Here is a 27,207-nt window from a genome sequence, read left to right on the forward strand (position 1 = left end):
TATTCTGTAGTTAACTTTTGTGCTACATATCTATTGTATGATTTGTGATAAAGCTTCTGATGCAAAGCACAAGAGAAACGGAAGACAGGGCCGGTGGGAAAGACACTGTTTTCCTTCAGTGCTTTATATCCGTTCTAAGAATGATGAGAGTTTTCTCATCTTTTCTCAGGGAGTTTTCTTTTACTCCCACTTCTGAAGAAGGTGTTAACAGCTGAGAATGTCTCTTTCAGTCTTCCTTTCAGTATGACACTTAAGTTTGAGGTGTGACTAATTTCTGATAAATAGTAATTTCAATTTGAGGAGCTGCATAAAAGCACCCGTTAAATTGTGTACAGTATATATATTGTAGAGCTCTCGGGTTCACGTGGGTACGTGCCATCCCCATTGCTGCCTCAGGTCAGCCCCCTGCTGTTCACGGGGAAGGGTGGTGACGTCATCGCGCTGGTGAACTGGCTCGCACAACCAGCAATGTTGGCCGTATGCGTTACAATATGTTTTTGTTTAACGGAAAGTAGGAAGGTTATTTAAACTGCAAGAAGATACTAAATTTCTCCAAGTCGCGCAAGGGGTGCGACTTACAGACACGGAGGAGTGTTGAGAACGTTAGAGTTCAGAGCGGTACAATTGAAAGGTTACACATACAAGGAAACCTTTTGGGGAAAAAGTCAGTTTGGTAATCGGCTACAATTAACGCTGTTGGTGTTCTGGCGAATGCAGATATATATTTTTCTTTTAGAAGTCTGATTACTTCTTAAAAACTGCACGTTATTTTTAGTCATGTCTGGCGGCAATGAACGTTTTTGCCGATAGACCTTACGTCAGTTCCGGTGGACTACTGCCCGGTGAAAAACAGGTTCAAGTTGGAGCAAGATGAGCGGATTTGAAGAGATCCTCGCAAAAACGCGTCGAGTTGATTCACGAACCAGTTTCGAGCTCGGTTCTAAAGGATTCGATTCTTAATTGAAAGTCCGTTAATTCGATGAATACGGAAATCTGAACTGGAAATTGGTTTGGGAATGGACTCCAATCGATTCTTTAAGATCGATTCCTAAAGCCAATTCAGTTCAAGGTTACGATAAATAAGAGATAAACTTCTACTTAGTGCTTTATTGTATAAAAGAAAAAAAACAATTTACAATATGACCCGCTGTTTAGCTTAATTGAAATGGAAAAACCTTTCAGATGGAAAGCCAAAGAAAAGTAGCTGTTTGTAGAAACATCGGCTTCAGCTTTCGGGTGCTTTGCCCTGGAACAGAACTGGTGTATCTCCTAAAACGTAATGCAGTTAATTAACTCTCTGGGAATGTATGTCGACAACGGAATTACCATTCCCCGAGCAGATAATTTAGTTTCCTGCTCATACAATTTCACGTTATTATATTATACTTAAAAATAAAGATCCACATTATGACGGTTGATGCAGTTTTAAAAGCCATACATCACATTAGAAAATTGCTACAATAAATATTATAGTCAAGGTTGTTATTCATTTTCATCGTATTCTTCTAAGAAAACATAAGTATAACAATTATACAAAGAACTTACGTTGAAAGCGAGCATATATTTTATTAAAGACATTTGCAAATATAAACATAGTAGCATTAAGAAGACGTTAACACGTTTAAACGTAAACGAAAACAAAAACGCATACCGTTTCTTCTTTGGCAGGGTAAACGGTGAATGTTTTAACACGATACTTTAATATATTATATATAATTATATAAAACCTGTTGTTTTATTCTTTGCACATTTGGCATTTCAGTTTTATTTCCTCCTTTAATACAAGACGTTTACAAACAATAGCTATCAATTTGCCAGTTCCATTTTCTTAGGAGAAAGGAAAAAAAACGTATCTGCACAAAAGTAGAAAATAAAGACTATGAAGTCGAGGAAGATTATGTTTTTAATTGCCCTGGAGATTGTAACTGCTAATCGTTAATGATAAAAAATACTCATATCATAGGGGTACCTATAAATCACCTTTAGTTTTATATTGTTTCATATACTGTAAGGGAATGTTAACTTGGAAACATAGGAATTAGTTTTTGACATGCTCTGCCGGTCATTTGGGGTCATACACATGTCGGCAGCACCAGTACTTCACCAGCCCATGTAAGAAGTCCCTCATCCTTGGAAAAGAGTCTCAAAACTAAACAAGCTCCGATGGGGAACTTGACTGTTCAGGAGTCGACTCCAGCCACTATAGTTGGGGCGGAGGATGGGGGGAGGGGAGATGGGGGGGGGCGACACTTCTCTACAAAATAAACATGGGTCGTTTCCATTGACAACAATGGTATCAACACTTACATAGGGTATAAAGCAAAGTAAAGAAAGCAAAAATACATTTGATCGTAGTTTGTTTAAAAGCAGATAGCAGTATTTTTATTGTCGCCAATGTCCCCGTCCATAACATTGTAGCCTCTTCTGTTACTTTTAGGAGTTTATCTTGATATTTATTGATCACTTTTGGATTGTTGGGGTTTTTTCGCCTGAAGCATAAAGATTTGTTAAGTACCACTGTTCTAAAAAGTCAAAGGACCTACCGTTGTCCTTGGAGGGTCATTAGTGGTAATTGTTTAATGGAAGACATTAAACATGTCTGCATTCAGAAGATAATTTAACACCCATATAAAAGAATTTGGAATAATCTGGAATGATACTATTGGGGAGGGCAGTAGGAAATATTTAGATAGGGATTCTGTCCAACCTGTGTTTTATACTGTGTGTAATCTTCGTAAGCTAAAAGGGCGTCAATGTAAATAAGAGAAACTAAAAAAAAATCCGTTAAAATACAAAGAAGGAGGAATACCCCCATTGTTTACTTATTTTTTTATTGCAGTAAACTAGTTTTCAATTAGCTTCAGACTGCAGGGAAATATTTTCTCACATTTCTAAAAACAGCATATTTTGTTTTAGTGTGAGGGTGTTATAACAATGTGCGTGAGAACATTTTTTTTCATTGTAAAAGGTTCGTATAGTACTTAAGGTGTTCCCCAGCTGGGTAAAAGTAGGAATATTATCCACTTATCTAAAAGTTACAAGAAATCTTTATTACGCGTGCTAACTCTTTACATAACTTACTGTTGTAAATCTGACCCCGTAAAAACAGTAATAATCTTGACAATATTCCAGACAATAATAATCTGTGCGCCTGGGAAAACTATACCTTAATAACTTTCACATCACCAACATTTCCCTTTTTGTGTCAGGCTGGCTTAATTGGCACGCATTCCCAGGCATGTATTTCCTGTCCATTTTCCCCCAGTTTTTGGTGGAAGGAGGTTGGATTTAGGATGGAGGTCCCGCGAGTCACATGGACTCAAGTTTTTGATTAATGTCCAAATGCCTGGGTTGCTCAGTTTAAACAGGCAAGTGTAGGAAACCCGGTCTGCCTCACATCTTTTTTTCCATTCAAGAAATCTTTTTACGTCTGTTTGTTTTTATACCCAATTTCATTTTTTTAAAAAAAAATCAGGAACCTAATTCAAGATTTGTTTACGGCTTCTGTAAAACTTGTTCAGTTGTAACCATGTAACATTGAGACGATTGTTTTTTCAGGAAATAAAACTGGAATAAAGTTAAAGGACGCAGCTGCCTACTCGGGAACACTTGAATAATTATTAGCACAATGACTGAAGAAGGAAAATCAGAACACAGAGGTGAAAGCGGGAAAGATTTGGAAAAACAGCTCCGTTTGCGAGTCTGCGTTTTAAATGAACTTTTGAAGACGGAGAGGGATTACGTTGGTACACTGGAGTTCCTCTCGGTGAGTTTAAAAGGTTTATAATATGAATGGCAGAGTTGCATTGCTTTGTAATCTTTGCTATCTCTCGACTGGGAAACTTGCAAACAACAAGACTACTTAACATGCATGGAACTCGCAGGCAAGTAGCAGAGCTGCGCACTTCAGCGTCTAAATCGTGCATTGCCTGTCAATTCATGTATACATCAAGGTATCTGCATGTCTTGAATCAGAACATCTCCTTCTGCTACGGCATATTAGCGCTTCTAAACTGACAAAGGGGGTTTCCTAGTACCATATTCTGTATCATTGTTTCATATTCGTTTTCCGTTCAGCATCTTTTGGAGTCCTGTGACAGTTCTTCTGGGAATCAACAGTTCAAGCTGTTGTTTTTAACTTGCCTCTTGTGTGTCGCTTAAACACCCATTGCATTTTTCTGCTCATTGGATTAAAAAGCTCGGAGACTGCAGATGGTAGTACTATATTTGTGCGTGTGTGATCCTGGTGGTGGGTTGTTAAATTATTATAAATGGTTATTTTAATTCAGAATCGAGAAGGGTACTGCGATTGCTTTTTCACATTGCAATTCATTTCCGCTGCTTATTCTTTTGTCAAACTCAGAATTTAATCGAATTAAAAACGTTTAAACAGCCATTGTTTTAAAATCACGAAAAAATAACATAATGTGCAGAATGTGGTGCAGTATGTCATTCTGGTGAGAAACTATTTTACATTGATGTTACAGAGCTTTACTGAACCTAAACCAGGAAAACTAAAGTCATCTTAAGAATCGTTGTTCATAAGAAACAAAAAAAATATTTTCTTTGTATATAAAGCCTCTGCACACAATTTCATTGAGAAAAATAACATTTTATTGTTTTTGAGTTTACAAGTCTACTATTATTGGCAAGTTTGAAAAAGAACGCCAACATGTTATCTTTTATCCAATAATACATTTAATATTGAAAAAAAATACAAATGACAAAAATTACAAATACAGTACGCAAGAACGTCACAAAAGATCCTTGCAAACAAGATGAAACCTTTGGCCCCCTCTAGCTCATTTGGTAGCTATGTGGTGGGAGAATCTCACCCAGACATTTCTTAAAAGAAGCCAGGTTATTGGCATCAACAACATTGAAGGGTAGCTTGCTCCAGACTCCCACAACCCCATGTGTAAAAAGACTAGTGTTCTTAATTTTAAAAACACTCTCCTGCGGGTTTTAAATTTGTCTTCAGTTTTGTGTTCGGCTGTTGATTCTGAAGAATTGAAGTGGGTTCACTTTGTCAAAACCCTTTAGAATTTTGTACGCTGATACTTGAAGGGAGTCCCCTTGTAGTCTTCTCTCTTTCATACTAAAAAGACTCAGGTCTTTTAGTCTGTCAGTAGGACATTCTTTTATGTCCCAAAGTGAGTCTTCTGTGGAGTGAATACAGAGTAGAAACATCTTTTTTGTAACATGGTGACCAAAATCCCCCATCCACCCATTCTTCCATTTTCAAACTGCTTTCGCCAAGTCCGGGTTGCAGGGAGGCCAGTAAGCAGCGGGCCCGAGGCAGGAAACACCCTGGATGGGACGTCAGTCCCTCGCAGGGCCGTCACACAGAGACACAAACACAGACACGCACACACTCACAGCAGGGCCATTAAGCCACCAGCATGCCTCTGCACTGTGAGAGGAAACAGGAACACCCAGAGGGAACCCATGCAGACATGGAAAGAACATACAAACTGTACGCAGATAGCAGCCCAGGTCTGGGGCTGAACCCAGAGCCCCAGCGCCCAGAGGAAGCAAAGCTAACCCCTGCACCACCGTGCCACCCCAAAAGTCATACACTGTATTTTAAATTCAGTTTTACTAACGCATTGTCCAATTTGAACACCACATCCTTTGATTCATTTCTGCACTATTAACTGCACATCCTTTACATTCTGTTTTCTTTGTTATTGCTTCCTCATATTGTCTAGAAGACTAAAACTATGTCAATAGAAATATCTAAGGCTTCTCAAAGTACACCATTTCCCAGATTCTCTCTGTAGTTCGTGTTTGTGCTCCTTACATAAAATAATCGGCACTCTTCAACATTATATACTGAATCATCTGCCAGGTGTTCACCCAGTACCACATCTTACTGTGATGCGGTAAGATGTTCCTTACTTTGAGTGAAAGTTTTGGGTCTGTGCAAATTCATAGAGTTGCACTCTACCAGATTCCACTACCATGTATCGATCTGATTCTCACATCCTGTTAATTGTATAGTCTGATTTTACACCACTGTGGTGCATCTCTTAGGCTGCTAACATTACATCATGCCAGTGTATGATGGCTGTGACAGTGCACTTAATCCACACAGTGCACCCAGGCAGTGTGTGAATGGCCTGACCAGTGAGGCAGGGTAAATCTCAGGAATGTTTCACAGGATTAAATACATCTGCATACCCTCAAGGTGAACGTCATTAAGATAAGCATTATTGCAATTGTTTGTCTTTCTCAGTGGAGTCCTTGCCTGAAATAATAGTGTTATGAATGAAACAACATCCTGTGAAACTCCTTTGAGCATATGTTAGGCTGACAGTGCTATACTATTCAGGACATAGAATGATGTAAAAAATATCAGAATCAAATGTTCTAATAAAAGCCTGTCTCAGCTCAACACACTCAGCCCCACATGAAAGGTGTTTGAAAAAATTATCCTCAATTTTTATCATTATCATACATGACAAAGCAAACCTTTTGTTCTTATTATGAAAGGCTTTTGATGTTTTGCATCAAATCATAAGATGTTTTAAGGTAATTGTATTTATTTTCTTTTACACAGTCAGTACCAAAGAAAGTTAGCTTTGACTGTGACCAGAATACCTGTGATTGAGCTTTTGCCAAAATACTAAATAACATGTAAACGTCTAATCCAGAGAAGTCACAGGTGGAGACAAAATTAAAAACACTTGTGCTGGTTGGCACTGGCTCATTAATAACTGACTGCTTAATGAGTACAATTAATTGCTTTCAACTTTACACTCTTTCTTAAATTAACAAGTGACCTAAGGCATATGGAAAAGTGAAATTAAATCTTTCTTGGCTTATAGTCTGAGAAAATGTTTAAATGTCACGACCAAGTAAAAAAAATGTGTTTAATGACCTGAACTGATATAACAGTTTGTATTAATCAGCACATTATTGTTAAAGTATCAGATTTAAGCAAATTAGCATGTGCATTAAAATAATGGTGGCATTGCTGCTGTTACATTATGTTTTGTATATGGAGCTGTACAGTATGTGTAACAGCTGTTACAATGCTTATGTTTTGTATATGTAGCTGGATCATTGAAATTTTAGGGATTAGAATGCCTATGAACTAAACTAACCAGAGTAACAAGATCCTACTGTATGTGTTACGAAGCGTCTTTCAGGACCCTATGCAGACGGCATAATCCAGAGGGGAGTGAGAAACACGGGGAAAAAAAACTAGGATCGGGGCTGGAAGAACAGGGGGGCATGTCCAAGGTGTGCCGGTGCTCGGGGGGGGGGGGGGGGCGTGGTCCAGGCAAACAAGTCCGAAGGGGGTCTGTAAGAATATCCAAGTGTGAGCAAAAGTCCAGAGCCGGGTAATCAATCCAAGATAAACAAGACAGGAGTTAAAAGCAGGAACAGTATCTGGCGAAGGGTCAGGGAAATAAAAAAATGTAACGGGGCTAGGCGCTCCAAGCCCCGGACGCAGATGGTCAGGACGCTGGGGAAAAGGCCTGCCTTCGGATAACCCGGAAAATAGGCAAGCCTTGTAGCGTCCATCTTCCAGAGCTGAGCCCGGAATAGTGGGAGCGTCTGGCTTTTAAAGGGGAGACTGGAACAGGAGGCAGGTGCAGGAGATCAGGTAAAATGTGAACGAGTCGGAGCGCCCTTAAGGGGGAGGGATTAGAATCATGACGCAATGTGTCTGGTAAATTCATATTTTATTCTGCACATACCTATATTGGGTGAGATGGTAAGTGCAGGTCATAATGTCCTCATCAGATTATATTGTACAAGGATTAGAAACGGTAATGCATGTCTGAAGTGATGAGGGATGCCTGAGGTTGGCATTCATGGAATGTTGGCAAACGTCTGGGCCACCAGTTTCGGGGAAAAGTAACTGAGAGCATCTCAGACACACAGTGGGGGAATAAAGTCCTTGAGCCTTGAGGTAATGTGGTTTGTTACAGCGGAATATGTCTGCTACCCAGAGAAGACTTGGTTCAGCCGCTCTTTCACAAAGCAGACCATTAAATATCCGAATCAGATCATTGTGTGTCTTGGTATTTATGACTAATCAGACGAAGACATGGACATGCATGCTGGTTGCATCACAGTGTCACCCCTACAGCGCTGATGGGTCTAATGATTCTGTCAGGGGCAGCACAGTGGCCTGGTGTGTAGTATTGCAGCCTCATGGCCCGGTGATCCTGGGTTGGATTCCAGTCTGGCGCATCTCTGGTCACCCCTGTGATAGACTGGTGTCCTGCACAAGATGGGGTCCCACCTTGTGTCCTGTGCCTGGACAAATAGGCTCTGGCTGAACACGTCTCTCTGCGGATGAAGTGTTTATTAAAAATGATGCAATTAACCCAAATCGCTGAATCTGTACCGAAAAAGGTTCCAGGCATCCTTACCAGGAATAAGTGGCTCTGATGATGGATGAATGGACGTCTTGGATGTCACCCGGTAAGGTCCAGAGTTTGTCTTAAACCTCCTTGTAATTGCGCAGGAGTGTTACTCCCAGGTACTACAGTTAGGACAGTGGAAATAGGATTGGTACTGTATGTCTGTCAGTGTTTCAGGTCACTGGGGCAAACGGTGCTTCCCAGACCACACGCATATGGACATTCCATACTTGAAACCTCAGCAACAGATGGTTCCAATGCAGACAGGTATTGAGAAACGGTCCCGTTCTGACTAATCCCAGTCTTGTAGCCTAGCAACCCTGATGTAATTCACTGAAATGTCACCATTAACACAGAACTCTGTTGTGTGTGAATCCTAGGGTGCTACACACATCTCTGTGGAAAGGACAGACTCTTTCCCTGGTGGGAGTGGGCCTTTATTTACAGTTCTCCAGTACATGTATTCTGGCAAAAAAATCCCAAGTGACGGCTTTTATATGTTTTTGTTTGTTGCCTGCTAAAAGACATTGTGATCCCATCAGTTCAGAATACCAGCTATGTGATCAATGAACCTTTCCCACAACTATCTGTTGTATTGTATAAAGCATTCTAAAAGTGATAATTAATTTTTAAACTTCTACTTATTTTCCTCAGGGTATGTCACAACAAAACAAAGTAAGTCATTACAGTGGTAATTTAACACATTGAAAATGAAGGGCATCAGTCTCATTTCTTGAGCTTATGAAGCAAATGAAAGTCAGAAACGTCCTACATTTCTAACATTTTCTTTCATTTTTTGCATTTCAAGAGTTGCTTAGAATGATAGCTTTTACTAATTTACAGTTCGGAGTATAGAAGTCTTTCTTACACTTTACCCCATAATGTCTTACTATAGTAGCTGGAGTGATGAAACATTTTTCAATCATTCCTTTCAGAGGGCAGCAAAGCATTACCTGAGTGTTTGTTCAATTTTTCCATTATAACAGAACTTCTACATTGTGTAAATAATGTAAACCGTGGGGGGGGGAGAGTTTCAAAAATCCAACAATCTGGATATACAGTATTGTAGTGCATCCAGCTTTCATGTCAATCTTTTGTTTTCATTGCACAACCATGTTACCAGCCCAGAAGACTCCCTATTCTACGTTTCAGTATCCTTTTAGGATCAGAAACCCTGAAACCAACGCTGGAGCATATAGGATGTGTACATTTGTTCAGCAGAACATCTCTGTTTTGATGTTTTGAGAGGGAGCTGTCCAGGGGGGTTGTAGGAATGATGGTCTGACCCAGACAATAGGCTCCCTTGATGTGATATGGATGCAAAAGGTGACTGAAGAAGGATGTGACGGGAAAGCAGTGTTTGGTGCCTATTTATGTAAACTATATTTCCTGCCGAAGGAATTCCTGAGAGGCTGGGAAAAATAGCAAACAATGGTCAGCCGAAGGCTTGACTTGCATTCTCTAGCAACGAGTGTACCAGTGGAACCGCACAGCCCCTCCCCCAAGAGCTGCATTTGTAATATGGAAACTTCCAGGTTGTTTATTTGAATTATGCCATTTATTCCGTGAATTGCAAAACTGTAACTACTGTATCGTGTAACATGAGCTGTGGGCGTTGTGCTGCAAGTGTTTCTCGTTTTCTGAAAGAAAAATACGTCTTTAGAGTTTCAATTAGTCGGAAAGGAAATGTCTCTTCCAAAGGTCTGCAGATATTGTGGAATCACTGATTATTATATGTGGCTATTGTTTAGCATGTTCCTCCTTCATAACTATTTATTGTAAGCGAACACAATGCAAGAAAAAATATTTTCTTCCTCTTGAAATACATTATAACTAATACCCTTGCTTAGTTGCAACAGTGAATTTATTAATTAGTGTGTTTGCACAATTAAAAGTAGATACTCCTCCTTAATTACCAGCTTGTGTTTCTTCCATGTGAGAATGTGGCTCTGTTTTTGCTCAGTATACTTACATATAGAAAACATGGCCAAGCCTAGAACAGCTGTTTTTGTTTTTGTTTCTAAATCAGTTTTTTCAAGTTTAATTTGTTCTAATTGTTGTACAAAAGACCAAGTTGGCCTGGATAACCCTCACATACTGAGTATTGCCAACCCAAAACAATGACTACTTATGGACAACAGCAATATTGGACAACAGCATGTGATTGTACAAACATTGACTGGAATTCTCTTAAAGTGAATGCTAAGACATTTGCAGGGGAGTATTGATTTAATCAATATAATATGTAATCTTTCATCTGCTTGCAAACAAATGCAGAGCTCATTTACTTGAGTACACAGTACTCTGTGGAAGCTCCCTTGAATTTCCAAGGACTTGCATTATAGCCACATAAAGTAAAGATTCTCAGGACAATGATAATACAGTAGGTGTTCAATATTAATTGACTTGATGAATGACAAGTTGGCATTACATAATTTCTCCATTTTGGGTTTTTTATTCTTTTGAAATTCAATTTTTTTTTGTTTCCTACTGTATGAAAGCTCTTTTCTCTGTATAACAGACTTAGATGTGGCATTTGCTTAAATGCTTTCATTAACTTTACAAAGGAGTTCACAATTTTGAATATTGAACATAGCATTTGGAAAAAAAGGACTCAGTCCTGAAAAACTAAAATCATCAAGTGATATTCTGTGAGACAGCTTCCTTTTGTGAAGTTTAGTGTTCTGTTGCTGTGACTGTGGTTTTGAGATGCTTTTGTTGTTTTCAGGCTGTATACTATACCACAGCTGTTATAGTGTGGAAACTGCCCTGGTCTCTTTGAGACTCATTTCTACAGCAGAACTACTGCTTCAGAGACTGCAGTTTCTGAATTTTCTGTCTGACATATTGATTGAGAAACATAAGTAGGCCTGAGAGGTTTCATTTTTCCAGCACAGACAAGAATGAATGAAATTGGGCAATAAACCCAATCCTTCTTTATCATTCACAAACATTTTTCTCTTTCCCCATCAGGAGTTAATCCATATACTCTGTGGAATGCCAAAGAAGACAAATTAGTGGGGCATCAAAAAATGTAGGGCATCTGCCTTTAAATGTTCATTTCTCTGAATAAAAACAATTTAATTCACTGTCTACCGATGAATTTGTTCCCTCTTAGTAATGAAATATGATGCATTGGTTTCTCATGCAGGGCTGTAGGAAATGTGAAGGTACCAGGTTCATTTCTGCAGTTTCTCAAGGCAATCTGTTATATCTGCAGACTGTTATATCTTTTTCTTGTAGTGGGTTAGGTTCAGTGGTGTGATTTCAAAACTCTGGGCTGTGCCTAGGAATTAGAAGAAAGCCGGTAAGACTTAGATGAGTACTCTCATAGATTCAATGAAACAGATTTTCCAAAATGTGTTTTTCGAGATTTATATGTTGGCTAGCATTGAGGCACAACTGTCTCTCATTAAAATAGTAATTTCACGTGATTACATTATTAGACTAACCTGGCACCAGCAGTGTGGTTAAATAAATCTTCTAGGAACCTCAATCCCATTAATTGAATTTAAGCATTGTATTGCTCTATGTTAAAATTTGGCTTCTATTTTAAGCTCAACAAAATGAAAACTTAACCCATTTTTGTAATATTGCAGTTTTATTTGCTGTAAATAAAACCAGTAAGATGGCTTATGAAATATATTTGTGTTTGTAAATGAAACACACATTGACTTATATGAAACTGTTGTACAACCTCCATTAAAGATTCATCGTTGATTTTCCTACCCTTTTGAATACGAGTTTTACAGTGCATCTTGAAATTCTGCACTAAAAGCCTAGAATGGCACTTTTACACTGTACAATTTTTTGTTGTCTGTGCTTGAGATACAATGCCAAGAATTGTAAAAGAATCTAAGTGTTATCCAGGTACACCTCAGTTCTTCGAGCAAGCCCACGCTATCAGGATTTCGGAGAAAAGGCAAGTGGAACAATGCCCTTCCTGACTCTGAATGCCAGAGGGAACAGAAGCGGCATAAGTTCCGTCCATTATTCAAAATACTTTGTTGACAAGAAGCTTTTTTCCCCTAGTATGTGGAATGTAATTAAGATTCCAATCTCACTAATCAGTGCACTGCTTTTTCCATTGTAAGTATTTCTCATGTAGATAAACATTTTAATTAATCAGGCTGTGCATCTTTGTCTCATCAAGTCTTCGTATTTTTTTTTTTGCTTAACTTCCCTAAGCTTTCGTATAAGTCAGTTTGGTCCCCTGTCTTCCAAAATAATATACTGGATAGGTCTTTAATCCGGGTGCCATTTTTTGAAAACAAAGACTGTTTAGTTGTAAACAGCACTAGAGAAGTGTCTTTTATGGTGGCAATGAACTCTCACACCCTCTTGGATTTTACCAGACAGATGCGAAATGAAGGCATCTGAGATTTTCACAGAGTCTTCTTTTTTTAATAAAGAAAGATTATTATGATAGTTTGTCCATCATGAATAAAAGATGAATGAAAGCTAGATAAACACACACCTCTGTGTCATATCACAACCATTCATTAGCAGAGAGCCACTGTTCCTGGTAAGAGTTAGGGCAACCTGTCATGGAAACACAGGGTGCAAAGCAGTACTATACTGTCAAGGGATATACTGTATTACAGTACACACAGAGGGTGATTTACAGACATTACAGCATAAGAATGGTTACTAAGAAACAGGCCTGTTTGGTAGGTACTTGATTTAAGGATCTAATCTAGCTGATTCTTGAAAGAAACCAATACATGGCTTCAACAGCATGGTTGGGAGACTTGTTCCATACTGCCTCAACCCTTTGGGTAAAGATGTCCCACCTGGCTTCAATTTTTAAATCACATCCATGTAATTTTCACTTTTTTATATTGATTATCAAATAATCTGCTTGGGCAGCTTTGTAAATGCCTTTATTTTATTTATTTTAGCACTTGTATCAGGTCATCTTACAGTTTTCTCTGTTCAAGACTAAAAAGCTTGATTTCCTTCAGCCTGTCAGTGCAGGATAGTAGTGTTTACACTATAGTTAAGGTTTTTACTACCTGCATGCAAAACCCTGCACTTATCTACATTAAACAGTCATAATTTCAATTTAATTGTTTTGAATATCTTCTATTTAGTGTTTGCTATCCTCTGTACTTTGGTATCATCTACAAACCTGAGAAGTTTTGTTAATTTTTGCTTTGCAGATAAATGAATAGAAAACAGATAAAAAGATGCAGAAGCAAGGTTTTTAGATAAACATACTCTTATCAGAATGAAGTGTGCACTGATTTATATTTGGGACCAGGACAAAAATACTTTTTGCAACCTGTAATTTACTTAATTTTGTCCATGTGTGTTGTTTGTGACGTTATAAACTTCTGCACAAAAGCAAAGATTCTTTTATTGTTTTTTTTCCCCGATTACTGGATTTATTTCAATGGATTTCTGTTTTGGGTTGATAGGCTTTGACCAAAGATAACTGCTTTTCACAGTGATGTCTTAATGTTTTAAGTAAATGATGGGGTGTTATCTGTTCATCAGTTTTTCTTGCATTTTCTAAAACTCTATCTTATCTTTGTTTTCCTTCACTTAATACTTAATACTTGACTTAAAGCTTCACTTAAAACTTGATACATTTAAATTTCACATTGTAAAAGGTATTGTCATATTGTTGCATTTCCGTAAAATAGAGAATGGAAAATAGGAAGACAACTGCTGGATTTATACAAGGATGAACAGGGCAAGGTGAGAAATGCCAATATTATATCAGTTTCCGCCTGGCCTGTTTTGGAGCTATTTTCTTGTGGCCTCTTTGATTGAAACAGATGGGAGTCTGTTGTCTTCTTGTTTGTATTGCTCACCCTGGTCAAGTCATATATGCCTCACGACTTCTGGCTCATCAATAATGATTTTTCATCTGTCTTTGCTCAGCAGAAACCTGGACAAACTTGCACCTAATAGCTGCCAGCTATTTAGAGCAACAAACTTTGGTGATGATGCTAATTTCATTGACCAGTAAAGTTAATTTTGCCAAATTGCTTTATGATTGCTGATTAGGATTTTAAGTTACGAATAGATATATTTGTTTCTGCTATAATTAGGCAGAAAGGGAGAGTACTGCTGATATAGAAAGTAGTTACTGTTAATAATTAATACTCATTAAATAATTAAAAGGGACTCAGAGTTTTGTAGATATATATTTATTGATCCCATGATTGCATAATGTGGAAGTGTTGTAGCAGACAGAACTGAATTAGAAGCATCTGACCTATTGTAGACCTTCAGTGGAATCTGTAGGTTTTGCAGAGACTGCCCTAAACAAATGTCCTCCATTGATCATGTGTGGTTAAAAGTCCCGTTAATCCTTCTGTGACCCCTGTTAAAGCCTTTGTAGTGACCTTTTGGCTGACCCCGCACAGGGTGGTTCCTAACACCTCATCAGTCTGGTCAAACATTCAGCCAAATGTATATGTCGGAAATGAGTCTCTGTAAAATCCTCCTGTACAGTTAACCTCCCAAAGCAAGATTTTTAGTGCCATTATTATAAAAAGTGAGATTCAGTGCCTTCAAAATATAAAATTGGAAACTGAGAATGTGTCACTAACATGTACACTCAGCTATTTCAATAGTTTTATTTAAATCTGCTCAATTTTTGTAATCAGTATGTTCATCAATGTGCTATATATCTTATAAATCAATTGACTTTTGAAAGCGATCTGAGGCAATATTTTAGTAACTGAACTAAAGTGCTTAACAGGCCTGAACCACAATTCTGTGTTACCATATTTCTTGTTTTTCTGAGCTGCAAGTGCGCAAAATAATTTGAGGGTTTATGTTTCACAGACACTTTGTAATTTGGGGGAAAATAGAATGAAACGTTTTTCTCCGTCTGCATTTGGAGATTTTTGGTATGCATTTAAAACATGCCTGAAATGATTTCATGTGCAAACAATATTTTTTGGTGTCCAAATGTAAAATGATATTAATTATACTGTACCACAGTAAGCTACGCATTACAGTCACAGTGAATGAGAATACAAGAAGACCTGGATCTTTTTTAAAGAGCTAAACTGTAATTCCACACACTTTAATTGTGTAAGTGCTAAATTGGTGATGATGAAAAATTTAAAAGTTAAAAGAGAAACCTCCCTTTTCACTGCATGTAGTTCTGGAAGAGGTTAGGCTCTAATTTAGCTCACTTCAGCTTTCCTCTGTATATGTATCTCATCTGCTAAGAACCCTTTGTAGCATCTTTAGTAGGATCCTTCCCCCCTCCCCATCTTCATCCTTGGAGCGGCTCCCTGGCTCATTCCTTGTTAATTGAGGCCAGGTGGGGTGCTGTTAGCCTTGACCCTACTTACCGACTTCCATTTCCTCAGCCAGTCGTGTTACACACCAAAACAACTTCCTATACGCTAACACTAGAAACTACGTCAGCTCATTGCATTACTTATGTTTGAACAAACTACTGAATTAATGCTTACACTTTAACTGCTTTAAAGCTGTGAGCCTCATGTTACAGTATTTGTTTCTATTTTCTACATGATAACCTTTGTGCTTTTTCCCCACTATGATTGGAATCAGGTAGCTGCATGTATTAGTATTCTTATACTGTAATACTTGAAGCCATGTGTGGTAAATTATCTTCGTCCAGTAAGTGCCTTCGCTTTTGTTTCAATGTGCATTTGTCACAAAGATTTCCTTCCTTCCTGAACCTGCCCTTCTTTACATTGTACTCGGGGTTTCCTGTGCAGTTTGCTGTGCCTGGTTACACTCTCTCCCCTCTCTGCCAAAAATCCTTGGAGACATTGTGAGGGTCCTTGGTGGCACTGTGACTAGCGCCAGCCGGGGAACGGTTTTCCATAAAGAAGGAAAAGTGATGGTTAAATTAAAAGTATGATTTGATTTTTGATTTCAGCTTATTTGTCATAATGCTTATTTGTGAATTACCTGACAAATGTAAACATTGTTCAGTGAAGCACATTTAATAGATTTGATTTTATCTGACATTTTAGCCCTGCTAATTTATCCCATGGAACCAGGCATGGTTGGTGTATGTTTAACATAGTTAACATGGCACTGGGCCTGTCACAGTAGGTAACATCACACCCTAGGAGCACAGAATTCTCCCAAGGAAGGAGACCCAGTCTTGTGATGTTGCAGAGTTAGCTGCTGTATAGGATGAGGCGCTGTCAAAGCTCGGTTGTGATCCAGTCCCAGGCAGAGCAGAGCCCGTCACACTTGAGCCTGTTATGTTGTCACAACCCCATGGGACACCTGAGAGCATGTTGTAAATCTGTTCATTGCCTGTGCTTTGCTGTGATGCCTAAGAGCTGTGGCTCACAGAAATTGAAGTTGTTTGTTAGTTCAGTGCATTCAGCATTCAGAAATTTATGCGGGGTCTCATTCAAAATGTCCTAAAAACTAGATTCTGGTGGCAAAACAGCAGGGGTGAAGACAATGACCTTTTCCCCCAAATATGGGCATAATAGAAAACCTCAAATGTTCCGAGATACTGTATATACAGAAGGGTTATAAAGAGGATGCAGAAACTAAACAGTGAACAAAGAGGGGTGAATGACTGTGAAATCTGCGGTGGAATGGGGATTTTTTTATCAAACTCATGCCAGCTGCCATGTCACATGCAGAGTAGTGTGACAAGTGTCTCTGCACAAGGGCCTAGTGTTTGAGCTGGCATGGTATCTGGTAGCATGTGGAGCTGTGGTGTTCAATGTACTGTCTACCAGGATTTTAAGCCATCTGTTCATAGTGTACGTGTTTGTGTCACTTTGAAAAAGACTAAATTCTTTATTTTTAGGTTTACATTTCTTTTTAGATTTACATCCTCTGAATTTGACATTTTTCAACCATACAGCTTGAAAACTGTCCTTTCGGGCTTTGAAGCTTTCGAGTTCCTTGTCTAGCGTGAAGTGTCCTCTGTTAAGCACATTTGAATGTCATTCTACCCAACTAGAATCCAAGGTGGTTTGAATGGATCCAACAAGAACGGCAGGAGTGAAGAAGTAGGACTGCTCAAATAAACACAGGGACACATGAAAAGAGCTTAAAACTTGAAACTGAACTGACAGTTATTTTGTGAAAAGGATGGAATTTCTTAAGCACAGTTAAGGGATTGCTTAGGAGGAGCGTTCGTTTCCAACTGTTCTACGCAAGTTGGGCAGATTTCTAAAAACCAATGATTATTCTTAATCTTTGAATACTCTTCTTAAACTTAATTAACCTTCTTATGACTTCCTTTGAAGTCACACTAGCTGTTGCCTTCTTTACAAAAAGATATTATTCAAAGTCAGTGGTCTTCAAGAAGTTAGCTGTTGGAGGTTTCCACAATCATGTTATAAATTTTAGGTTGAGGAGATAGCGAAGGCCAGCTAGTTTTCATCATTTTAATTCATGGAATTTTCTTCTCAGCCTTGAAAAATGAAACTGATACTTGGCCTTCGGTTGTTTGAATGCAATGGCTGAACAAGTTCTTGAACGTTGGTTCTAGTACAGTAGTTTGAACTCCGTTTAAGTATTTGCAAAAACATAGAACACATGTAGCGGAGCTAGTTTGGGCACAGTGACGTCATTGCCCTCCCTGTGCGTAGCAGGGACCTCAGCCCCTGGGCTGGGGGAGGTCTCTGTTAGGTCACTTGGCTAGTTCCCTGTTGCGTTAAGCTGGAGACTCGGGCTCGCGCCCAGGCATTGCGGGACGGAGCGGCGAGGGCACAAGCCCACGTGGAACAGCGACGGTCACACACGCATGCATTATCTTCTACATAAGAAGACAAAATATTTAACAATAGTCGATTGTGCTCCTGTAATTATCGGTTACATCATCAATAAGATGAGTGAGGCTGTTCCAGAAGAGGCTCCAGTGTGTATGTAAAGAGCATAAGATCACTTTATTGGCTATATACTGTACAATTTCTTGTATTAGGAATTTGTGATATTATCTTATCATGGTTCACAGATGATGTTTCTTTAGACACCTTCATTTCCTTTCTTTCTCAATACTTAATCTTTCCATCACATAGGTAGGGGTTTATCTTTTTTTAAAAAAATCCTCTTCTGTCATGTTTGTAGCAAATTGTAATCTGGCTTTTCTGTTCTTGGTGCAATTGAGAGGTTTACATCTTGTGGTATAGTCATTGTACTGCAGTCCTAGTGTTCTGTGAAATGTGGATCCTGACTCCTTCATGGATGCAAAATGGAGGTTGTTGGCAATTTTAGTGACACTTTTAGGGTTTTACTTGACAGAGCTGATAACTTTTCTGTCATGAGCTGCAGATGTTTTTCTTCACTGACCCAGTCTTGGCTGATGGGTAATTACAACCGTGTTTTCTTCTTTAGCTTTTCTAAGCCGTTGATTTTGGTATGCCCAATTTTCTGTGTCATGGTTATTATTTTTCTTTTCTGTTTTTCTTTAACAGAAAGTTATTAGGTTTTCATTTGCCTTTCAAATGCAGACACTGAAGTCCAAGCGAGACAGGTTAATAGGATGTTCGCAGCTTTTTTTGTGAGTGCTAAATCACTCGACAACAAATACCTGAACAACCAGAAAGTTCGCAAATGCACAAGTGTAAAACGTCATTAAAATAACATCAGGCAATTGTACCAATTCATTTTCTCCTAGAATTTTCTTCAGAACGTCAACACTATCAATTTGTGTAATTTACCCGAGAGTTGGGCTAGCTGAGTGGTATGCAAACTAACCGGAGAGGCTGTGGTTGAGTGGGACATGCTGCCTGTCAAGCTTGTGGTTGTGTAGGCGGGAAAGTCAAACAAAACACTGTCCAGGGCACCAAGGGGAATACGAGATCATTTTTGGAGTTCACCCAAGCGAGGGTCACATCCGGCGCATCTCAGTAGCGCAGCACAGACAGACAGTCCGAAGGCGTTGAGAAGGGAACAGGCAGGGTCCTGACCAGGGAAACATCTAGAGAGTCACTGACACCGGGGGGGAATCAGGGAGCAAGTCTAGACAGGGGGTCTAGACCGGTCCAGGCGCAGGTCAGGAAATACAGGAACTAGGGAGCACATTAAGAGATAGAATCTTGAGGAGACTTCCTACACAAAACTGTGCCCCAGATCGGCAAAAAAGTTTGACTTGACCCGAAGAAGCCTGCCCTCCTGATGGCGGAGTGGTGGAAGAAGGTGCACAGGAGATCAGGTTTTCTGTCTGATTATGTATCCTTGGTAACCGTCGTTGATAGAAGAGTGGAGGTGTGGCCAGTTACCATGGTAACATCACCCTGCTTCCGCAGTGATGGAGCAAAGGCAGACACGACTCCTGTGTGGTGAACATCAAACTCATAATATTTCTGTTCTTTATATAGGGTAGTACCTTACAAACTCAGCCCCCAAGATCTACCTAATTATTTAAAACACCAGACTCTAATAATTCACTTAATTGAGGCTATGAAGCTAGGGATTCACTTACTTTTCCATGTCCCCTATACCTTAATTACTCTTTGTTTGTTTAATTCAGACATACATTTTTTTTCAAGCGACATGGAATTGATCACTATAAACCACTGCATACTGTATTTGCATAAAGATGGGTGTTGATTCAAGAAGGCTATCATAGTAAATTGATGAGATTTCCATATTTATCCTTGGGGTCCACAGAGCTTTTCGGTGCTGTAGTTCTGTATTTGAATCATGGTTGATGACTTGTAATTCACGTGAGGAACCGAGGAGAAAGGGGGGGCCAAACAAATATGGGAGTTGTGGGATGTGGAGCCATTAGAAGAGGACAGCCACAGCCGGATCATCAGCTAGAACGAGTGCTGGGTTCCTCAGATGTTAACTAGGCAGGAGTCGTACCAGGGTCCCGGGCTGTTCTCAAGGATGGTGAGTCAGGAGCACCTTTTATTCATAGATACGATGGTGGCACCAATCCAGTGACTCACCTTATAAGTGTCGTTTCATAGCAGCTTTTAATTGAAATTAATACAAAGACATGAAAACTCTAATAAAATACTTTTCTTAATTTATCTTAATATCCAGTTTTATCTTCCAATAATAGACAAACATTGTGCACTGTTTAAAAGAAGCTAATATCCAAGAGGTCTACCATCCCCATGGTCTAGCTAGCCTCTAGTGTTAATGCCAGCATTAACCTAGTTGAAACTTATAATTTTAATTTGCATTGTAATTCAGGAGTTTTTGGTTATTGTTTAATAGGTGTGGATTTCTAGTTCATGGTCTGGGATATCTCATTGGTTTGAATTAGATCACTTTATTGGCCATTTACAATTTCTTGCTCTCCAATATACAACTTGCTCTCCATGAGACACACAGACAGGGAGAGAAGCTTGGGGTCAGAGGGCAGGGTCAGCTATTTATACGGTGCCCCTGGAGCAGTTGGGGTTAAGGGCCTTGCTCAGGGGCCCAACAGAGTAGGATTCCCCTGCCGGCTGCGGGATACGAACTGGCAACCTTCCAGCCACAGGCGCAGATCCTTAACCACAGAGCCGCTTTACCGCCCATTAATTGTCAAGATAAATGTTAAACTCCATAAACTCAGAGTTGTAGTTGTTGTAGCAGAAACTCCTGTTGATCATGGTTTTGACAGTTGAAGCTATCAAAACAGATATGAAAGATTATACTAAAATTGCAAATTAGTATATGTGGGCCTGTTTATAATGAATGTAGTGTTAAAGATATTGTCAAATCTTGTCTGCCAGGCCATGACAACAATCACTTTGAAAAGGAGAGCTAACTAAATCAACATCATACATTAAAATGGCATCTTTTCAGTTTCAACACAGCAATTGATTTATATTTTAATATTTAAGAGGATATTGAGGAGACGCATTAAGCTGCCTGATGTTTATCTGTGTGGATGAAAATGAAGACAGAAAAAAGAGAAAACAAGGATTTGTCGGACATTCCAGTGCAATTCAAGCCACCCTTTATGATAAAAAGTAACAATATTGCCCTCAGTGATGTGAGCTACGGTGTTTTTGGATAGCTTAGAGATTCACACAGCTCAATATATTACAATGACTTCTAGTGTCTGTCTGCATGCTGCATGATATATTTAGAACGGAAGAATTAAGTACATGAAGACAGATAGAGTTTTTTTAAATCAAAGAAGATATTAAAAAGCCTTGCGTTCTGTTTTTAATAAAAACCTTAAAGCATCCTGATGTGGAGCCAGTATTTCCATCTGCAGAGGAGTTTAGCTTGTCCCAAGGCAGCAAGTTAACATTCTTTGTTGTATTTATAGGCCATATATCCTGTGCCCAGTCTGATTTTACATTGTTAAGTAGTTGACAAAAGCTAAGAATTGTCCTTGTGGTGTCATTGCTTGATAAAAATGGTTGGCTGCTTTCTGTGGTGTATATATGTACAGTATATGTATCCCTTTCAGTCTGCTTATATTTTGCAGTTGTACTAGTCACAGAAAAGCCTTCATAAATGCTTTAAAAATAGGGAGGAACATTATACACTTAAATAACGTAGTAGTTGTTCTCTGTCTATCATCCCTTACATTTTATGAGAAGTACAAGATTTTATGTTTGTGAAGTCAATCACTGGAAAAAAAGAGTTTTTTTTTAAATATACTTTTTATTAAAAAAAGATGGCTAGAACTGGAGCAGGAAGGGAACAGCACTCTATGACATATCTCATTTCTGCTCTGTTAGTTCTTGGTCTTAGGTGTTGGAGCTCTGACTTTCTGGGAGATGTTTCGGTCTCTGACAACAACATGATTCAGGGCATCTTCCTTTTCGTAAAATTTCAGGCAAAGAGTGAAATCAATAGCTTGGCTGTGACTTTTATCCAATATGACATTACCTCCACAACCATTTATACAATGGGGTAGTTAGCTGGGGCGATTTTGGTTAAAGTACCTTGCTCAAGGGTACAACAGCAGTACCTCTGCTTGAACTTAGAACCACAACTGTTCAGTTACAAATCCTGAATGCTAACCACTGTTCCACACTACTGCCTTTTATGAAAAGAAACCAGGTCTAGATCACAAAAGCTACTATGTTACTTGCTATAGTGCATACATTACTCATCACTAACTTCACTAAACACCAAGGAAATACTAAAAAAGCTAAAAACACAATACACCCAATACGACTTGCTTTTTTAACTCTTAAGGTCACTTCAGCATCTTTTTCTAATGCACATATATTTTTCCAGTAATCTGCAGGGCTGAATCTGTATCTATGTTTTCTTTTTAAGCTTTTGGAAATAACATTTAATCTCTTTACTGTTTTTCTGATGTCTTGTTCAATGTTTACTTCTGGTCTAGCTTACATAAAGCACTGTGCTTAATTAAAATATCCTGACCTAGACAAATCCCACTGAGAGCTACAGTACGTACAGTAGGAGCTTTCCTTCACTGAACCTTGTGAAAAAGTCACAACATAAGAAGACCTTATTATGCATGGTATTCGTAGAAAATAAGACATAGTGTTTTCGTTTAATACTTGAACACAAGCAAGGCTACAACCAAAAGCAGGCCTTTTGACCCATGAGGTCCATTTGGTAGTTAGTAATGTATTGATCCAAGGATCTCATCCAGTTGTTAAAGAAAGCCTAAGTTTCAGCTTCCACCAAATGGCTGGATAGATTGTTCACTGCTCCCTCAACACTTTGGGTGTTGAAGACGTTTTAAATGCACTTCCATGTAGTTTCCACTTGAGTCCTTTGGTTTGTGTTCCACGGTTCATTTTGAAGATATCCATTGGTTTGCCTTCCTTAATGGCACTGGAATTCCTCAGGTCCCCTCATAGTCTTCTCTGTTCAGGACTGAAGCAACGAGCAAGGTACTGTACCTGGACATATCTGGTTGTTGTGACTGATATCACCGCTGCAAGATCTTACACAATAAGATCACGGCTGCAAGATTGTACACAATATTCTAAATGAGGTCTTACTAGTGCATTGTACAATTTTAACATAACAACCCCTTGAGTTAGGTTTTGGGCTTATAACACTATGCGCTAACACTTTGTTTGACTTCTATTGCTTCCTTGCATTGTTAAAAGATGTAAATGATGTGTCAACATAAATACCTTCCTTTAATTTTTTTCCAGGATCAGTGTTTCCTGTTTTGTATCTACGATATACAGTACAGAAGGTTTCTATTTTAAGGCACTCCACAATATGTGTTGTTTTGCACTCAAGTCATTGATAAATCCAGATACTTAACGTAAAATTTCTCTGCACTTGTAGATTTTTTTAAAGAAGGCACCAAAGGCCAACAACGTTTTGAAAAAATATTTTGGAGAATAAAAAATTATTCCTTCTGCACACAATGCTGTTGCACATGACCTCATGAGATAATAAATCCTGATGCTCCGAACATTAACTTTTAGTTGATTAAACCAATTCTATATGACCAACAATCAAGTGACATTTGTTGGTTGAGACCAAAATTTGTAAGGAGTTGGTGATGCTAGCTATTTCTCTTTAAGGTTTTTTTATGGGTTATACAGTAGGTACAATAAATATATGCGTGTATCTGAACTGAATGTTGGGAATGTATCTCAAGCTAATTACATATTCTTTGTGGATATTAATTCCCCTTTCTGAGATATAAGTTGCATTATTTAGGAAAATAAACTGGACTTGTAACAGGACCCTATGTGCTCTGTATTTGGCAGCTAAAAGTGAAACACGCACTTAGCCTAACTTTAGGTTTAACTAACCTGACTCTATTCCATTCATTCTTATGGGAAAAGCCTCCTGCTTTAAGGCGCATGGGCAAGGCTGCCGCTCTTACAGTCCCAAAACCTGCATATTTGCCTTATTCTTCTAAGGAAAATTCTCTGTACGGTATATATCGTTTCTCTAGAAGTTGTGACTTTCTCGTCCCTATCCCTGATGTAAATTGGGGGACATTTGCAGTCCTTTTTTGCTGCCTGCACATATGCCTCAATTGTCTACATTAAATGCCATCTGCTAGGTGTTTACCAAGTCTTGAATTTGAGCTAAATTTAGTTTCCTGTTTTGGATCCTAGCCATCTGCACCCTGACTACTTTACTAAGTATACCAGGAACTAGATCATTAATGTAAATCAGGAACAGCACTCATCCTAGTATAGATCCCTGTGGTACTCCACTAAATGCCTTATCCGTACTGTTTTGTGTTTCATTAATCGGTTCCATTAATCAAGTCTAAATGCGGATGTTTACCTGACCAGAAATCATTCTTGTTCTTTTTTTTCCCTTTGAACTCTTTCTCAGGCTAGAATATCCCTTGTGTTGTGTGTTGACTGATACTGAGCACAGTATTATCTTCCTACTGTTCTGTAAAACTCAACGATTCTATTGCTTACCCTTAATGGTTTTGTAGAGGACGTGGAGGAATTTACATAAATACCATGATCCCTTTTATATGTAGTTTTCTGCATTTCCATTCACACATGTGATACTGTATGTACTAAGTGTCTGCCTGCCACCAAAGTGGATCACTTTGCACTAAAAGCTTTTAAGTCTTTTTGCAACTCCCTTGCTGTGATTTGCCACTCCCCACATTTTTGTATTATCTGCAAATAGAACTAGTTTGCTAGCTATGTCAGAATTTACATCGAGGTTATAGATCAAGAAGAGCAAAGAGATGAAAATGGACTCCTGTGGCATACCACTGCTTCTATCTGCTCAATTGGAAGTTGTGTCACTTAAGATGACTTGCTGTTTCCTATTTGTTCAGCAGTTCTTGATCTATGTACATACATCAAGTTTTTATAAGGTTTGGTATAAGGTTTTTGTATCAGAAGCTTTCTAGTAGACAAAAATATAATGTCATATGGTTTACTTTTGTCTACTGTCCTTGTTACCTGTTTAAAAACTTATAGTACGTGTTAGAACTGTCCTTCCTTTTCTAAATTCATATTGGAATGACAGAAGTATAACTTATTCGTCTATAGTTATATATACAATATTACTGTGTTTTTCTGTTAAACATATTTTGAAATGGTGCTGTTTCAGTTATATACTGTAGCTGGGATTTCAGCTGGAATAAAAGCCAGCATAGGTCTCCTGAATCAGGGTCTCCCAGCCCAGGGCTGGATTCCTTTAAAGTGCTTTTTTGTCTCTTTTGACTTTAGTAAAGTATGTTTTCCTGTGCATGAGAAGACTGGGGTTGTATTTTGTCTGTCAATCACATGGGAGCACAGCAGTGAATGTGACCTGAATGTGACATCTTCCTTTAAGATAGAAAAAAACTTCTCAAAATGCGACAGCCATATACTGTAGCAGTGCTTCCCAAAACTGGGCTGACAACAAAGATCAAGTTTAAAAAGCATGGATCTCAGAGCAGCTCTTTCCAGCATTGATCCAAATATGAAAAGGTGCCATTCCAAGAAACAAGATCACATCTCACTGCTTTTTTAAATTCAGGTCAAAAAAGCAAATCACATATTTTTCATTTAAACTGTTATCTATATTTTATTTTGAAATAAATGTTGTATTTGTGCTGATTATTTAAAAAAATAATTCCTAAAATTCCAACATGATCTATCAGTCTTAGATATAATATTATACAGAGGATAATTTCTGTTTCAAAGTGATATTAACTGGCAAGAGGCTTTTGATACAACACACAGTGAAAATATTTATAGAACGTTTTTAAAGTTTAATCAATATTGAAATTAATTTTCAATCCAGCTGCTGACAGGGTATTCAAAGCATGTAACATTTTGAATCCACATTTTTAAAGTTTAGTTGTTATTTAATAATTATTTGATTAACATAGATGAGCTCGAGTTATGTCTGTTTTTTAAGACTACAGTATGTTACTGGGTAAATTATTTAGAATTGATAAATCTAAATAGAAAATAATTCATACTCAAATCCAGCTATGTTAAAAACAGTCCTCTTCAGACTAAAAATAGATTGCTTCAAGTGTAAGTTTGGACTCAATTTTTTCCACATGGAATTCCGAAGACGTTTCAGATGCAGACTCAGATGATTAAAACACATGCAAGGCTAATCTTTGTACTCGGGTTCTTCTCAGTTTCCAGAGTATGCAAGTGGTCTGTGTAACTTTTGTAAAGTACCGTATAATGAGTAGCATCTTTCCTTTTGGCAGATAAATCTGAATTGTATCTGTTTAGGATTAGCAGAATTCCCAAACCTGGATGAAGATATTTAATATGTTCATAGAAATCAAGAGTGTATTTATCTACTGTACCTTGCAGTTTTTGAAGAGCAGGAACCCCAGCCCAGTTAGGGATGAAGGTTGTTTATCTCGGTCTGGACGCCTTAGTCTCAGGAGACAACTGCATTTTCTGTTTGCCAAGTAATATGAACTCCTGTACAGTGTGTTATTGTTTCCCACCAGTGAATAGATAAAGATTTAATGCATGAGGCAGGCAGGCAAGCTTCCGATCATTATGACAGTGTGCCTCTACCGAAAAGATGTCATGTTACAGTCCTGAATTACATAAGTGTACAAAACACAATGTCTTGCCCTGTTTGAGGAGAGCATTCAAAATGATAGAAAAGCAGCCATCCCAACGTGGAACAGTGGAGAACGAAACTTATCATGTTAGTGAATGGCACTAAATATAGTTCTGCGTGAGGCTGGTCAGATTTTTATTAATGATTCCTCCCCTGCCTTTCCTCATTTTCCTATGGACAGAGGTGGGAAGCTGACAGCCATTTCCCAGCAGCATCAAATAAAGTTTAAATTTTCTGACCACCAAAGTGACATGTGGGGAGCGGATGAACATCTTTTTCCCCACCAAACACGTACAGTATGAGGATAATCTTTGACCAGCAAGAGGTAGTCTCTTAGTGTGGAGGAGAACATTTATTATGTTGTTGACAGTCAAGAGAGCCCTGGCCAACTAACTCCATCCAGCCCTCAGTGGCACAGAGTTAAGTGTGCTCTGCCACT

General features: G+C 38.5%; 1 protein-coding gene across 1 annotated transcript in view; it reads left to right on the top strand.

The window, feature by feature from the left end:
- Positions 1-3,313: 3,313 nt before the first annotated feature.
- The window catches only part of prex2 (phosphatidylinositol-3,4,5-trisphosphate-dependent Rac exchange factor 2), a 171,372-nt gene continuing 147,478 nt past the window's right edge, over positions 3,314-27,207 (top strand). The window contains exon 1 of the mRNA XM_006633898.3: positions 3,314-3,766. Coding sequence (XP_006633961.2) covers positions 3,629-3,766 — 138 coding nt within the window. The 5' untranslated portion in view covers positions 3,314-3,628. The remainder of the gene's footprint in view (positions 3,767-27,207) is intronic.

Source organism: Lepisosteus oculatus, chromosome 6, assembly GCF_040954835.1.
Source record: "Lepisosteus oculatus isolate fLepOcu1 chromosome 6, fLepOcu1.hap2, whole genome shotgun sequence".
Lineage (NCBI taxonomy): Eukaryota > Metazoa > Chordata > Actinopteri > Semionotiformes > Lepisosteidae > Lepisosteus > Lepisosteus oculatus.